General features: G+C 45.4%; 2 protein-coding genes across 16 annotated transcripts in view; one reads left to right on the top strand and one right to left on the bottom strand.

Annotated features, from left to right (window-relative positions):
* Positions 1-218: 218 nt before the first annotated feature.
* On the bottom strand, positions 219-5,798 carry DBI (diazepam binding inhibitor, acyl-CoA binding protein). Of its 3 annotated transcripts, none has more exons than XM_009185040.1 (4): positions 5,664-5,798; positions 4,432-4,549; positions 1,958-2,020; positions 219-519 (listed from the first exon to the last, which is right to left on the bottom strand). In XM_009185040.1, the coding sequence occupies exons 1-4, from the start codon at positions 5,670-5,672 to the stop codon at positions 446-448; spliced, it is 264 nt and encodes an 87-aa protein (XP_009183304.1). In that variant the 5' UTR covers positions 5,673-5,798; the 3' UTR covers positions 219-445. The 3 variants fall into 3 exon arrangements, with proteins under 3 accessions (XP_009183304.1, XP_009183305.1, XP_021779215.1); XM_009185041.2 differs by having other exon boundaries at positions 5,510-5,754; XM_021923523.2 differs by having other exon boundaries at positions 5,276-5,676.
* Positions 5,799-5,842: 44 nt separating this feature from the next.
* Positions 5,843-12,704, top strand: part of C10H2orf76 (chromosome 10 C2orf76 homolog) — a 113,325-nt gene continuing 106,463 nt past the window's right edge. For 7 of the 13 annotated variants that reach the window (XM_017947932.3, XM_021923519.2, XM_021923520.2 and 4 more), the window contains exon 1: positions 5,890-5,957. The gene's annotated coding sequence lies outside the window, so the exon portion shown is untranslated. The other 6 variants (XM_031651185.1, XM_003909210.4, XM_031651184.1 and 3 more) reach the window with 5 other exon arrangements.

A 12,704-nucleotide genomic window follows, 5' to 3' on the forward strand; every position in this document is an offset into this window, starting at 1 on the left:
AGTGTGGCTGAACTGGGAAGGAGGCGAGAAAGGCCACTTCTACCATCCTCCTCCTCCCCACAAAGGGCCAGCACACCCTGGGCCAGGGTGTGGGGCAGGACCGCCTACCTCATACTCTACCAGGTACATAGCTGAAGCACTACCAGAGGTCTTTAGAGAAAGGAAGCAAGGCTGAGGTCAGACAGAGCAAGTCATCTCAAGAACTCAGATCACTAAAGTTATTTAAAGTAACAAATACACTTTTAATGGATCTCAGATAAAAACTACTCGAGGAAGGTCAGTGATCGTTTTAGCCTCTAATCTGTTAGAGCCGTATGGTGCGCAGCCTTGAGTAGCTGGGCTAACTGGTTATTTTCCGGAATTCCCACCATCCACGGTATTAGAAAAAACAAGGCATTGTCTCAGTTTAGGAGAAACACATGGCCTAGTAACCAAATCCAGTCACTCATATCCCGTATTTTTTCTTTAGCTCTTCTACTTTGTCGATGTAAGCTTTCATGGCATCTTCCTTGGTAGTCCCTGTAAGGAATCGATAGGATTATTTGTCAGGGAGGCAGCGTGGTAGGAAATAAGCAGCTTCCAGAGCCCCAGACAGCTCTGCTGTAACTCTCCGAGGCTCAGTTTCTCACTTATAAAGTTGAGATTCTACTAATTACGTGTTGGAGGAGACAGTATCCATGGAACCTGGCCCGAAGTGAATGCTCTATAAGCCACTGTACTCAGAAAGCCTGGTGGGGCTGGCCAAGACCTGTCACCCATCTGCTGGACACCTGCATCCCCCACCTCTCCCGGGGGGAATGGCCAGTGTGAGCCTGGGGGAGAGGTGCCACCCTCCAGACAGGCAGGAAACTGTCACTGTGGTGACTTTACTGGTCCTGCTAACTCTCGTGGCTGACATTGGCTTTGGCCTTTTCAGTGTCTCTGGGTTGGGCTCCTATCTCCCAGAGCTGTTAAGCTGGCAGTGAAAAAGCAAAGTCAGGCACCTTCTTCTCCCCAGAGGGAGGCTATGAGAAAAGTTTCAGGAACTCTGAGCAAAAGTGGTTGCTTCTTGGAGGGGAATGAGGCAAATCTTTGTCTTCTTGCTGCAGTAGAAAGGACACGGAAGGTATCCCTCAGAGACAGTGACACCCAGTTTCCTGGATTCTGTGGTGAAGGAGAGAGACCCTCTGGAACTCAGAGCTTGTCGTGAAGCACTGGAGAGTATGGGGCCTGAGGATGGTATGGAAATGTCCCATGAAAACGGCCAGGCAGACGGGCATTCCCTTCCCAGTTACTTGCAGATCCTGGGAGTGTGTTTATTGTATCGTAACCCTTTCTGAATTCAAGGATTGCTCATATGCAGAAAGACAGAGGGCTTATTCAGAAACTAGCCAGCGGGAACGCCAATGCTGCCAGGAGTTTTGGTGCCAACTCTTGGGTCTTGCTGCTGCAGGTGGCACGTGATTAAGTACGAGCTTGGATACTTCTTGGCTGCTGGTGCTTAGCATATAATGGCTCCATTCACTGAGCCTACGATGCCAGTGGCAGGCCATGCATTAGCTCATTCCCTTCTTTTATGTACCCTTCTGGCTAGGAGGGAACTGGGGAGGGCCACTGGGGTTAGGGCCTGGCCTTGTAGGGGAGAGGGAGCTGCAGACAGGAAACCACCCCTTATTCTGAACATATCCGAAGTCCACGCCAACTACATCACTTCCCAAACTATTTTTCAGTGGCCTGATTCCCAGCCCCTCCTCTCTAAATGATACTCCTGCTCAGAGATGGTGCTTTTAGAAAAGGCATAAACAGTGTTAGGAAAAAAAGTAGGTGGCCCAGTTTTTTCCCATTCTGGCACAGCTCAGGCTGGTTTCCCACACGTGCCCCATTGACTTTGTTTCCTCTCCTCTTGCTTTACACTTCATAATGAAGACTCTTTCATTACTGGGTTTCACAAATGAAGGAAATTGATTAGAACAATTACCTTTCAGCTCATTCCAGGCATCCCACTTGGCCTTGCCTGTGAAATCCAACATCCCGGGCCGTTCTTAAACAAGGAAAGAAAAGGCATTAGATCTGGTTCGAATTCTAATGGAGACCTTGATCAACCTTCTTGCCATAAATGCCATCTTCTATTACACCTGTTCCTTCTAGGCTCTCTCATGGGGTTAAATAGGTCTAGTAGAGTGGGTTCTGCCCTAAGAAAACCAGATATACGCCAATCCAAACTTAAAATCTAGAGCAAATAGGAAGAACACTATTCTTATTACAAGATAACCTTTTTCTTACAAGTTAAGTGACTCCAAAATTTCTCCTTTAAAAAAATTATACTTTAATTACAATTGTTTTTAAAACATCCATTCATATGGCTTAAAATTCAAAAGCGACAGAGGAAAATACTATAAAGTTTCTCTCCCACCCCTGCTCTTAGCTACCCAATTTCTCTCCCTAATCAGTAATGATATCAAGTGTCCTTTCCTATGAACTGTTTATATCCTAGCCCCATTTTTCTACCAAATTGTTAGTCTATTTCTTGCTGATTTGTGGGTGTTTTCACCCAGGGTAAGATTTCTTTAAGTTACATGATGACTTTATGCTTATAGACCTGTTATCATCTGCAGTTGGGAAACACACTCACCATCTCCCTGTTGTCCTATTTCACTAACATGCCCACCCCCAAAGCCAAAGGGAACAGCGTCTGTAGCCTGGAGCACTGTGTCTGAGAAAATGTTCCTGAGCGCTTTCAGGGAACTGTTCCCAGGGACAGCTGAAACAAACTGCCCTTGCGGTCATCATCAGGATCCTAGAATAGCACTCCTCAACAGCTCTCTCCAAGCGATGGAAATGGAAATGTACATGTATATTTGCAATGTCCAATTCAGGAGCCACTTGCCACACCAAGTACCTGAAATGACTACTGGGCATCTGAAATGTGGCTCCTGTGAATGAAGACTAAACTTGATTTTATGTAACTATTTTTAGTTTTTTTTTTTTTTGAGACAGAGTCTCGTTCTGTTGACCAGGCTGGAGTGCAGTGGTGCATCCTTGGCTCACCACAACCTCCACGTCCCCAGGTTCAAGCGATTCTCCTGTCTCAGCCTCCCAAGTATCTGGGACTACGGACACGTGCCACCATGCCCAGCTAATTTTTGTATTTTTAGTACAGATGGGTTTCACTATGTTGGCCAGGTTAGTCTCAAACTCCTGACCTCGTGATCCACCCGCCTCGGCCTCCCAAAGTGCTGGGATTACAGGCATGAGTCACCGCGCCCAGCCTCAGTTAAAATTTATAGAGTCATATGTGGCTACTGGCTATTGTACTAAACTATTGTGTTTGGACTGTCATGTTTTATAATCGTGTAATAGCGCTGTAGAGTACAGCCCTAGAGAGCCAGTGATACCTCTTTGATCAGTAAGTGAAAGATTCCCATGCCAGTCTATCTAGACTCACGTGAAAACCGGTAACTCTAGTACCGGCACAGGCCAGTCTCTGTGAAAACACTGTCAGAAAAGTATCTCAGCACCTCTGGCCTCCTCCACTTCACCTTTCCTTCCCCTCCCTGGAAGGACAGAGTTTACGAACTCACTGTAAAACCCATCTTCGCCACAAGACCTTCCTCAACTAAGTGCTCCATGTGAACCCCAGGGTTTGATTTGGTACTGCCTGCGATCTGTCATTCTGGGTGCCATTTCCTGCTTCTAGCTGGCTGACAGCCAGCCCACATGCTCCATCTTCCACCCCAGCTACTGTGGAAATGGGGACCATGCTCACTTTCCTTCTCAACAGGGGCAGGGGAGACCTCCCTTCTGTGCTGCCATGACAACCCTGAGTCCTTGCACAGAATGCACTGTGCTGTTGCCTCAGTATCCACCCATGTTTCAGGGACTTAGGGACAGAATGAAACCTGCCGAAGGTAGGAAAGACGTTATTACAGAACATGATAGTCCAAAGTACAGCCTCAAAATCTGCACCAAGATTTTCGGACAGGGAAAAAGTTGTCATCAGGAAGGCACAGACTTGTTAGCGAAATGCTCTGACCTGGCCCAAGGAACCAGGTGCTTCTCTGCTCCTGACATCAGGCTTGGCCAGGCTGTCAAGTGCTCCACCTTTGATCCTGCCCATCTAGGGCAGAAGCTGAATGGCTCAACAATGATGCCACTGAGCTGAGAGCCTACAGCAAGTCTTTTCCAAGCTGCAGCCTTTGCTTCTTCCCTAGTAGAGAGGAGCTGCTGGTGATAACCAGTAAAGACCTTCTGAAGCCAGGATTTGAATTCTGCTACTACTGGAGACACTGAGAATCCGGAACACCTTCTTTTCCAACCCAGGAACCATCACCATACCCCAACTGAAGAGTAGGGCCTCAGGCAGTTTGAGAGTGAAGTTCCCAGGGACTTCCAGTCTGGGCTGCTGAGCCTGCTTTGATGAGAAGAGACCCTCCCAACCCCCGCTCCGCATACCTGTATTTATGTCGCCCACGGTTGCTTGTTTGTAGCGGCCATAGATGAACAGCATCTCATCATCGGCTGGCTTGGTCTTAAGGTGCTTAACCTCCTCTGCAGCTTTCTCAAACTCAGCCTAAATGGAAGGGAGAGGAGAGGACTGAGGGCCTCCTCTGGGTGGGAGAGGGTAGGAGTCCTGCTGTGGCCTGAACAGAGTCCAGTTACAGGGATGGAGAGGTGGGAAAGGTGGCACCCTTCGGGCAATGCAGCCCCTGAAGTGTGTCTGCCCCACCCTGCCCCAACAGGGCAGCTAGAAAGATTCAGCAACACAAGAAGGGGAAGCCCCTCCAGTTCACTCATTCAATCGAAAACCCTGTATCCAGCGCTCTCACAAACGCAGGCATCAGGTCTGGAAATACAGCAGTGAAGAGGGCAGGCCAAGCCTTTGCCCGCAGTGGGTGTCCACCCCACGGGAGAAGTGGGAGAAGCAGCGCGGCCAACTGCCTGGCCACCACCGTGCCAGGCACTAGGGAGTGGCCGGGGTTTCAGCTAAGCCCTGGCCTGGGGACAGAGGCGGCACAGCATGCTGGAAACCTCTGAAAGGGGACAGGGCATAAGTGCTCCGGTGTCAGCGCCCGTTGGTCCCCTCCCTCCCCCTGGGGCCTGGGCATTCAACACTGACCTCTGTCCCAGTGCCCGGATTGGCAGAGGCAGGCGGGAGGGGCCAGAGGTCGCCCCACATAGCTTGGTCTCCGATAAGTGTCTACACTGGAGGGAAGGGAGGGACCCCTGGGTCACCTCTCCCCGCCCGCGATTCTCCTCGTCCCGCACTCGGAGAACCCGGCCCCGTACTTCCCCTGACCTCCAAGCTCCCGTCCACGGCCTCCTCGCTTCCCCACTCCGCCGCGACGTCCCGCCCTGTGCTTCGGGATGGGGACTGAGTCTCCTCGCTCCTCCAATCCGTGCAACCCCTTCCCCCATCTTTCCATCGAGCACCCTCGACTCCCACTCCTCTCCCGCTACACAGCGAAGTCCACCCCATGGGCAACTTTCCGGCAGCAGAGTTAGAAATCCCCAAACGGAAAATCCCGCTCACAAGGCTCTGTCCAACGAATCAGGGCTGGACATGGGTCCAGGAGGAACTGCGGGGCACGGAAGGAAAGAGCCCGAGAGTTTCTGGCTGCCGGGTGAGCCACCAACAGGCCTCCAGCCCGCTGCACCGTCCCAGCCTGGCTGTGCACGCGCTGTACCTGAGACATCCTGGCCGCCTTGCAAGAACTCCAGGGAGACTGCGGAGGAGGCGAGGACCAGGAAACGATCGCTCAGACTGCACTGGCAAGCGCTTTTAGAGGCGCGGTTCACTCGCCCCAACCCCGCTAGGGCGAGCACCGGAAAGCCAATCAGAAGCCAGCTCTGTGCTAGGGGCGTGCCCAGCCCCCGCCGCGGCGCCAGCCCCGCCCGAGCCCACGTGGGACTGCTTGCGCACGCGCTGGGAGTAGCCGAAGGGGACGCCGGGAGCAGGTGGGGACCACGGAAGTAGGGCGGTTAGTTTTGCGGACGGGAGTTGGTTGAGAGTTGGGTTCAGTACTGGACCGTTGTGGGGGCGGCACGCGGGGGAAGGGGAGGGGACGGAGACCGAAGAGCGGAGGTCCATATATTTCTTTTCTTTCCTTAAATCTCTTGCCCGGCCTGCAGAGGCCGGAAGTTGCTTCTCTGGACAAGTAAACTCTCAGACCTGGGAATGGTGGGCGGGACCCGCTCGTCTCTGGGGGTCTAGAGGAGACTCCCGGAGATGGTCCCTGGTGAGCTGCGTGATGGTGGAAAGCTGGACTGGTCTCCAGAAAGGCGAAGCCGAGGCCTCTTCCGCTGAACTTTTGGCACGCGTTCTTTGACTTGCCTGTGGCCTTAGTGTCAGTCCTGTATTGCACATTGATGTCTGTGGTGCATTTCTCCATCTGGGGCCTTAAACTTAAAGGCAGGGACAGTGTCTTATTTGTCTTGATTTAACAAACTTGGATGGGACCAGGTGTTCAGCACATATTTAACAATAAGTTAAATATAGAGTTCTTTAGAGGCTTAGAGAGGTGGAAGTTTATAGTTTTAAATGAAGGAGGGGGAGTATTGAGGGAAGGTGACATTTGAGAAAGTTCCTCAAGGAAGGGATGGAGGATTCCAAGCAGAGAACAAGTGTAAAGGCGTGGACAGGGAACCAGGGGAAGAGTAGAAACATGAGGCTGGAGAGTTTTGGAGGTGGCAGGCTGGCTAAGTGATGTAGAAGTTGGCCTTCACAGGGACTTTGACTGTCATGCTGAGTGAGATGAGAAATCGTAAAAGGATTTGAAAAGAGGATGAGGAGACGGAGGGGAACGGCTTTGCGAGATTGTTACAGAGACTACTTTCCATGGGAACAGAAAGGAGCAGCACAGGTGTCTGGAAGTGTTTTAGGATCGATGTTTAAGAAGCTAAAGGAAGACTTCTCTGGCAGTGGTTACAAAGGAGCTGGGTGACGAGAGGGAAATGATGGAAAATTCTCTGGAGGTCGTTAAAAAAGCAAAATCCTTCCTCTCTAATTCATAATTTGTGGCAAGAGGACTGGACTACAAATCTCTCTGCCCTGCCTACACCTCCCCCCTCCTCAGGGAAGGTAGATACTTTCAGACTTAACTTACTAACTTAGTGTAGGTCAGGTTTTATGGACGGTTTGGGAAGAAATGAAGATGCAACAGGGAACAAATCTAGGGTTTTCAGTCTGAGAATTTTGTTTGAGAAAGAAAAACGAAACAAATTAACACAAATCTTGGAGTTAAATATGGGGAAAGTACACTGAAGTGTAAGAAATGCAGGTTTCTTCGAAAATCACAATTCAGAGCTGCTTTTTCCATGTACGGCCTGGATTTGGTTTTGCTCTACTTGGTGCTTACAGCTTCCTTGATGGAAACTCAGATTGCTTGTGTGGACCAGATTTGCAGTCAAATACATCCCCTAGTCAGCAGGTTTTAAGTTAGGGTATTGTCACGATTAGGTACTTTGATAATGCAATTATCACTTCTCAAAGATCAGTTGCTTTGATTTAGTTTTTTAGTTTTTTGTTTTTTTTCTTTTTGTGTGTGATAGGGTCTCACTCTTTTACCCAGGCTGTAGTTCAGTGGCACAATCTCAGCTCTCTGCAGCCTTGAACTGCAGGCCTCAAGCGATCCTCCCACCTTAGCCTCCCGAGTAGCTGGAACTATGGGTACAACCACCATGCCTGGCTAATATTTTTATTTTTATATTCACAACTTGGCTGTTTGGTGCAAGAGGCCTAATATTCAACCTATCTTGGCTTTTATCATGCCTTCCTCACTAAGCTTAATCATTTCTAACTTTTGATTTAAAATGAGAGACTAACAATGCTTCCTGTCACTTGAAAACCTAGAGGCCATTGCAGTGTTATTAATTGGCCTAATTTCAATATTGTTGTGCATGTTTTGTTAGATTTATACCTAAATACTTGTTTTTGAGTGATTGCAAATGTTATTGTATTTTGTATTTGTATTCGTATTGTATATTGTATTCCGTATTCCATGTGTTCTTTGCTACTATTTGGAAATACAGTTGGTTTTGTGTGTTTATTTTGTATCCTGTGACTTTGCCAAATTCATTAATTCTAGATTTTTTTTTTTTTTTTGAGAATTCTTGGGATTTTCTGTGTAGATAATCATGTCATCTGCAAATATAGGGACAGTTTTATTTCTTCCTTTCTCAACTCTCTGCCTTTTATTTCCTTTTCTTGCCTTGTTTCACTGGCTAAAACTTCCAGCAGCAGGTTGAGTAAGAATGGTGAGAATGGCTGTCTTTCCTTGTTCCTGATCTTAGGGGGAAAGCATTTAGTCTTTCCTCATGAAGTCTAATGTTAGCTCTAGTTTTGGTTTTTTTTGGTTTGTTTTTTGTAGTTGCTCTTTATCAAATTGAGATGTTCCCCTCTTTTCTTGTTTTTCTGAGAGTCCTTATTGTGAATGGATGTTCAATCTCCATTGATGTTTGTCAGGTGCCTTTTCTGTATCACTTGATGTGATTGTGTGATTTTTCTTCAGCTTGTTAATTTGGTGGATTACATTGATTGATTTTCAAATATTAAACTGACGTTGCTTCTCTTGAAAAAACTACTTGGTCATGGTGTATAATTATTTTTATGTATTGCTAAATTCTATTTGTTAATGTCTTACTAAGGATTTTCATGTCTATATTCATAAAGGATATTGGTCTGTTGTTGTCTTTTTTTAGTAATGGCTTTGTCTGGCTTTATTATTGTGGAAAAACTAGCTTCATAAAATGAATTAGGAAATGTTCCTTCCTTTTCCATTTTCTGAAAGAGGTTGTGTACAATTGATGTTAATTCTTCTTTAAATGTTTTGTAGAGTTCTCTAGTGAAACTTTCTAAGACTGGAGATTTCTTTTCTTTTCTCCTTCCTCCCTTCCTTCCTTCCTTTTTTCCAGGAACCCCATCAGGTTCTTATGGAGATTTCTTTCTTGGGAGTTCTTAAATTATGGATTTAATTTCCTTAATAGTTATAGGGCTATTCATATTGTTTATTTCGTACTGGTGAGTGTTGGTAGTTTGAGTTTTTAAAGAAATTGGTCCATTTTGTCTGTGCTGTGAAATGTATGTATGTAATTAGTTCGTATTCCCTTATTATCCTTTTGATATGTGCAGAGCCTATAATGATATCCTCCATTTCATTACCGATATTGGTTATTTGTGCCTTCTTTTTTTTCCTAGCTGGTCTTGCTTAAGATTTTTCAGTGTTTAAAAAATCTTCTCAAAGAACCAGCTCTTTTCTCATGGATTTTCCATTTTCTGTTTTCAATTTTGTTGATTCCCGCTCCTAATTATTTCTTTCCTTCTGCTTGCTTTGGGTTTGTTCTGCTCTTGATTTTCTAGGTTCTTGAGGTGGGAGCTTAGATTATTGACTTGAGACTTTTTCTCATTTAATATATGCATTTAGTGCAATACATTTTCCTCTTCACAGTGCTTTAACTGTGTCCAACTTTTATTCAGTTCAGTGTATTTTTAGTTTCTTTTTTTTTTGAGACGGAGTCTCCCTCTGTCACCCAGGTGGGAGAACAGTGATCTCGGCTCACTGCAAACTCTGCCTCCTGGGTTCAAGCGATTCTCCTGTTTCAGCCTCCTGAGTAGCTGGATTACAGTGCCTGCCACCAAGCCCAGCTGATTTTTGTATTTTTAGTAGAGATGGGGTTTCATCATGTTGGGTAGTCTGGTCTCGAACTCCTGACCTGAAGTGATCTGCCCACCTCAGCCTCCCAAAGTGCTGGGATTACAGGTGTGAGCCACCGAACCTGGCCTTAGTTTCCTTTGGGACTTCCTCTTTGGTCCAGGGCTTGTTTAGTAGTCTGTTCCTTAGTTTCCAAGTGTTTGAAGACTTTGCTGGTAGCTTTCTGTTTCTGATTTCCAATTTGATTCCACTATGGTCAGAGAACACACTGTTTAATTTCACTTCTTTAAACTCATCATAGTTTTTTCCTGTGGTGCAGAATATGGATGTCTTGGCATCTATTTTGTGGGTACTGGAAAAGAATGTGCATTTTGCAGTCATTAGTGAGGTGTTCCATAAGTGTCCGTTACATCCTGTTGGGTGGATGATGGTGTACAGCAGCGGTCTTCAACCTTTTTGGCACCAGGGACCGGTTTCATAGAAGATAGTTTTTTCATGGATGGGGTGGTAGGGGGATGGTTTTAGGTTGAAACTGTCCCATCTCAAATCATCAGGCATTAGATTCTCACAAGGAACATGCAACGTAGATCCCTCATATGCTCAGTTCACAATAGGGTTCGCGCTCCTATGAGAATGTAATGCCACCACTGAGAGGAGGAGTTGATTCCATTCCTTCTCCCTATAGGTCCCACAGGGGCAATCAGAGTAGCTCATTTGCTACTGCGTGTGCAGTGGATTTGTGTCACAGCTGTAAAACCCCAGGTTTAGGTAAATCAAATTCTTTATAAAGGGCTGCAGGCAAACCTGCCCAGCCTTACCCTGGAGTGAGATATCTTCATTGTACTGGACAGTCTGGTGGGAGATACTGTCTCTGTCTTTCTAAGCTGTTTGCTATATACATATCTTTGAAAGATAGTTAAGAATGAAAGCAGCCAGCGCCTCTACTTCTAAGACACTCAGAAGTGTGAGAGACCCATGGAGAAATGTCTCCTAACACACAATACAGGGATTAACATTCTCACTGATGATTGCAAATCAAGAAAAAGAGAATTTATACCCAGTATACCTTGTTTAAGAAAGTAAGTGTATGAAATATTCTTTCCAAATGGTTAAGTCTCCAACCCTTGAGAAAACTCAACTGTCCAGAATGGTTTATGGAGAGTCTTGCATATCTTGAGCAGAGAAAACAAATTATGGTTTTGTACATTTGCTCCAGATTGAAGGTCATAATGGCAGGTCTGAGGAATTGTAGGTGTTGATTTGTCAGTGGGTGGTGTACTGTACGTGTGAACAGTAATCAAGGATATATTTATTTTTACTGATAATGGTTCTTCCTCAGGGAAGGTCAGCTGTTAATGTCATTGTGTAGTAAAGCAGTTACAGCACGGAGAAGCATGTGCCAGTCAGCAGATTAGCTAAAATTCATCTTGTACCTAATGTGTTACCTAACCCCCTAGAGGTGGAAGAGTTTATTTTTTTAACCTATCTAAAAAATGGTTGAGGTTAAAGACTTTGAAATCATTTATAAATGAATTGTCGAAAATATATTTCTCAAAAGTTCTGTCAGTGAAAGATGATTTAACCAACTCTTCTAGAATAATGGTGCTTTCATTTGTATTATGCAGCTAAACAAACAAAAAATTGCCAAGAAGTTTTCAAATGTTATTTAACCCTCATATAGTCCTAGTTTATAAATGCAGGGTTTTTTTTTTGTTTGTTTGTTTGTTTTTATATTTTGAGACGGAGCCTCACACCATCTCCCAGGCTGGAGTGCAGTGGCAGTGGCATGATCTTGGCTCACTGCAGCCTCTGCCTCCTGGTTCAAGCGATTCTCATGCCTCAACCTCCTGAGTAACTGAGATTACAGGAGCATGTCACCTCGCCTGGCTAATTTTTTTCTGTATTTTTAGTAGAGACGGGGTTTCACCATGTTGGCCAGGCTGGTCTTGAACTCCTGACTTCAAGTGATCCATCAGTGATCCGCCTGCCTCAGCCTCCCAAAGTGCTGGGATTACAAGCGTGAGCCACCGTGCCCTGCCATAAATGTAGTTTATAAATACTGAGTTTCATATTTTTAAAAAAATGCTTTTGAAAAAATGGAAAGCAGATTCTTTAATGGACACGTAATTGTACATATTTGGGCAGCACAGTTTGATGTTTCAATGCATATATATGTTGTAGAATGAGCAATTCAGGGTATTTAGTGTGACCATTGCCTCATGCATTTATCTTTTTGTGGTGAGGATATTTAAAAATCTCTCTTCTAGCTATTTTGTAATGTACTGTTAACCATAGAATGCCAGAACTTATTCCTCCTATTTAATTTCAGCTGTGCCTTCAACCAGCCTCTCCCAATCCTTTTCTCACCCCTTCTCCAGTCTGTCCTAAAAAGAAAATTCCTGGGGCTGGGCGCGGTAGCTCATGCCTGTAATCCCAACACTTTGGGAGGTTGAGGCGGGTGGATCGCCTGAGATCAGGAGTTCGAGACTAGCCTGCTCAACATGGTGAAACCCCATCTCTACTAAAACTACAAAAATTAACGGGACATGGCAGCGTGTGCCCATAGTCCCAGCTACTCTGGAGGCTGAGCAGGAGAATCACTTGAACATGGGAGGCAGACGTTGCAGTGAGCTGAGCTCGTGTCACTGCACTCCACCCTGAGTGACAGAGCAAGACTCCAGCGAGACTCTCAAAAAAAAAAGAAAAAGAAAATTATTGTTACCTTTTTTCTTTTTATTATAATGTCCAACTTTTGATATTGTTACTGAGATCTGTTTTTAGAAGACAATTTTGTTCTCCATCCAAGAGTTAAAATTATGCTTTTGAAGTAGGCCAGAGCAGATAAAAATGCAATTAACATTTTGCTTTTAGTCATAGTACTAAGTGCGAATTAATTTTAATTTGTCATTCTTACAAACTTAAACTGAAGTTAATATAAAGTTATTAATTTGCCAAGGTTAAATTTTCTGTAAATGGTGAGCATTTATCATTCATCTACTAACAGTATGCTAGGTGTTCCATCTTTTTAAGAAGGGTAATAAAAATAATTTAGGCTCCCCGACATCACCCCGGCCTTAA

Source organism: Papio anubis, chromosome 10, assembly GCF_008728515.1.
Source record: "Papio anubis isolate 15944 chromosome 10, Panubis1.0, whole genome shotgun sequence".
In the NCBI taxonomy this organism is placed as follows: Eukaryota; Metazoa; Chordata; class Mammalia; order Primates; family Cercopithecidae; genus Papio; species Papio anubis.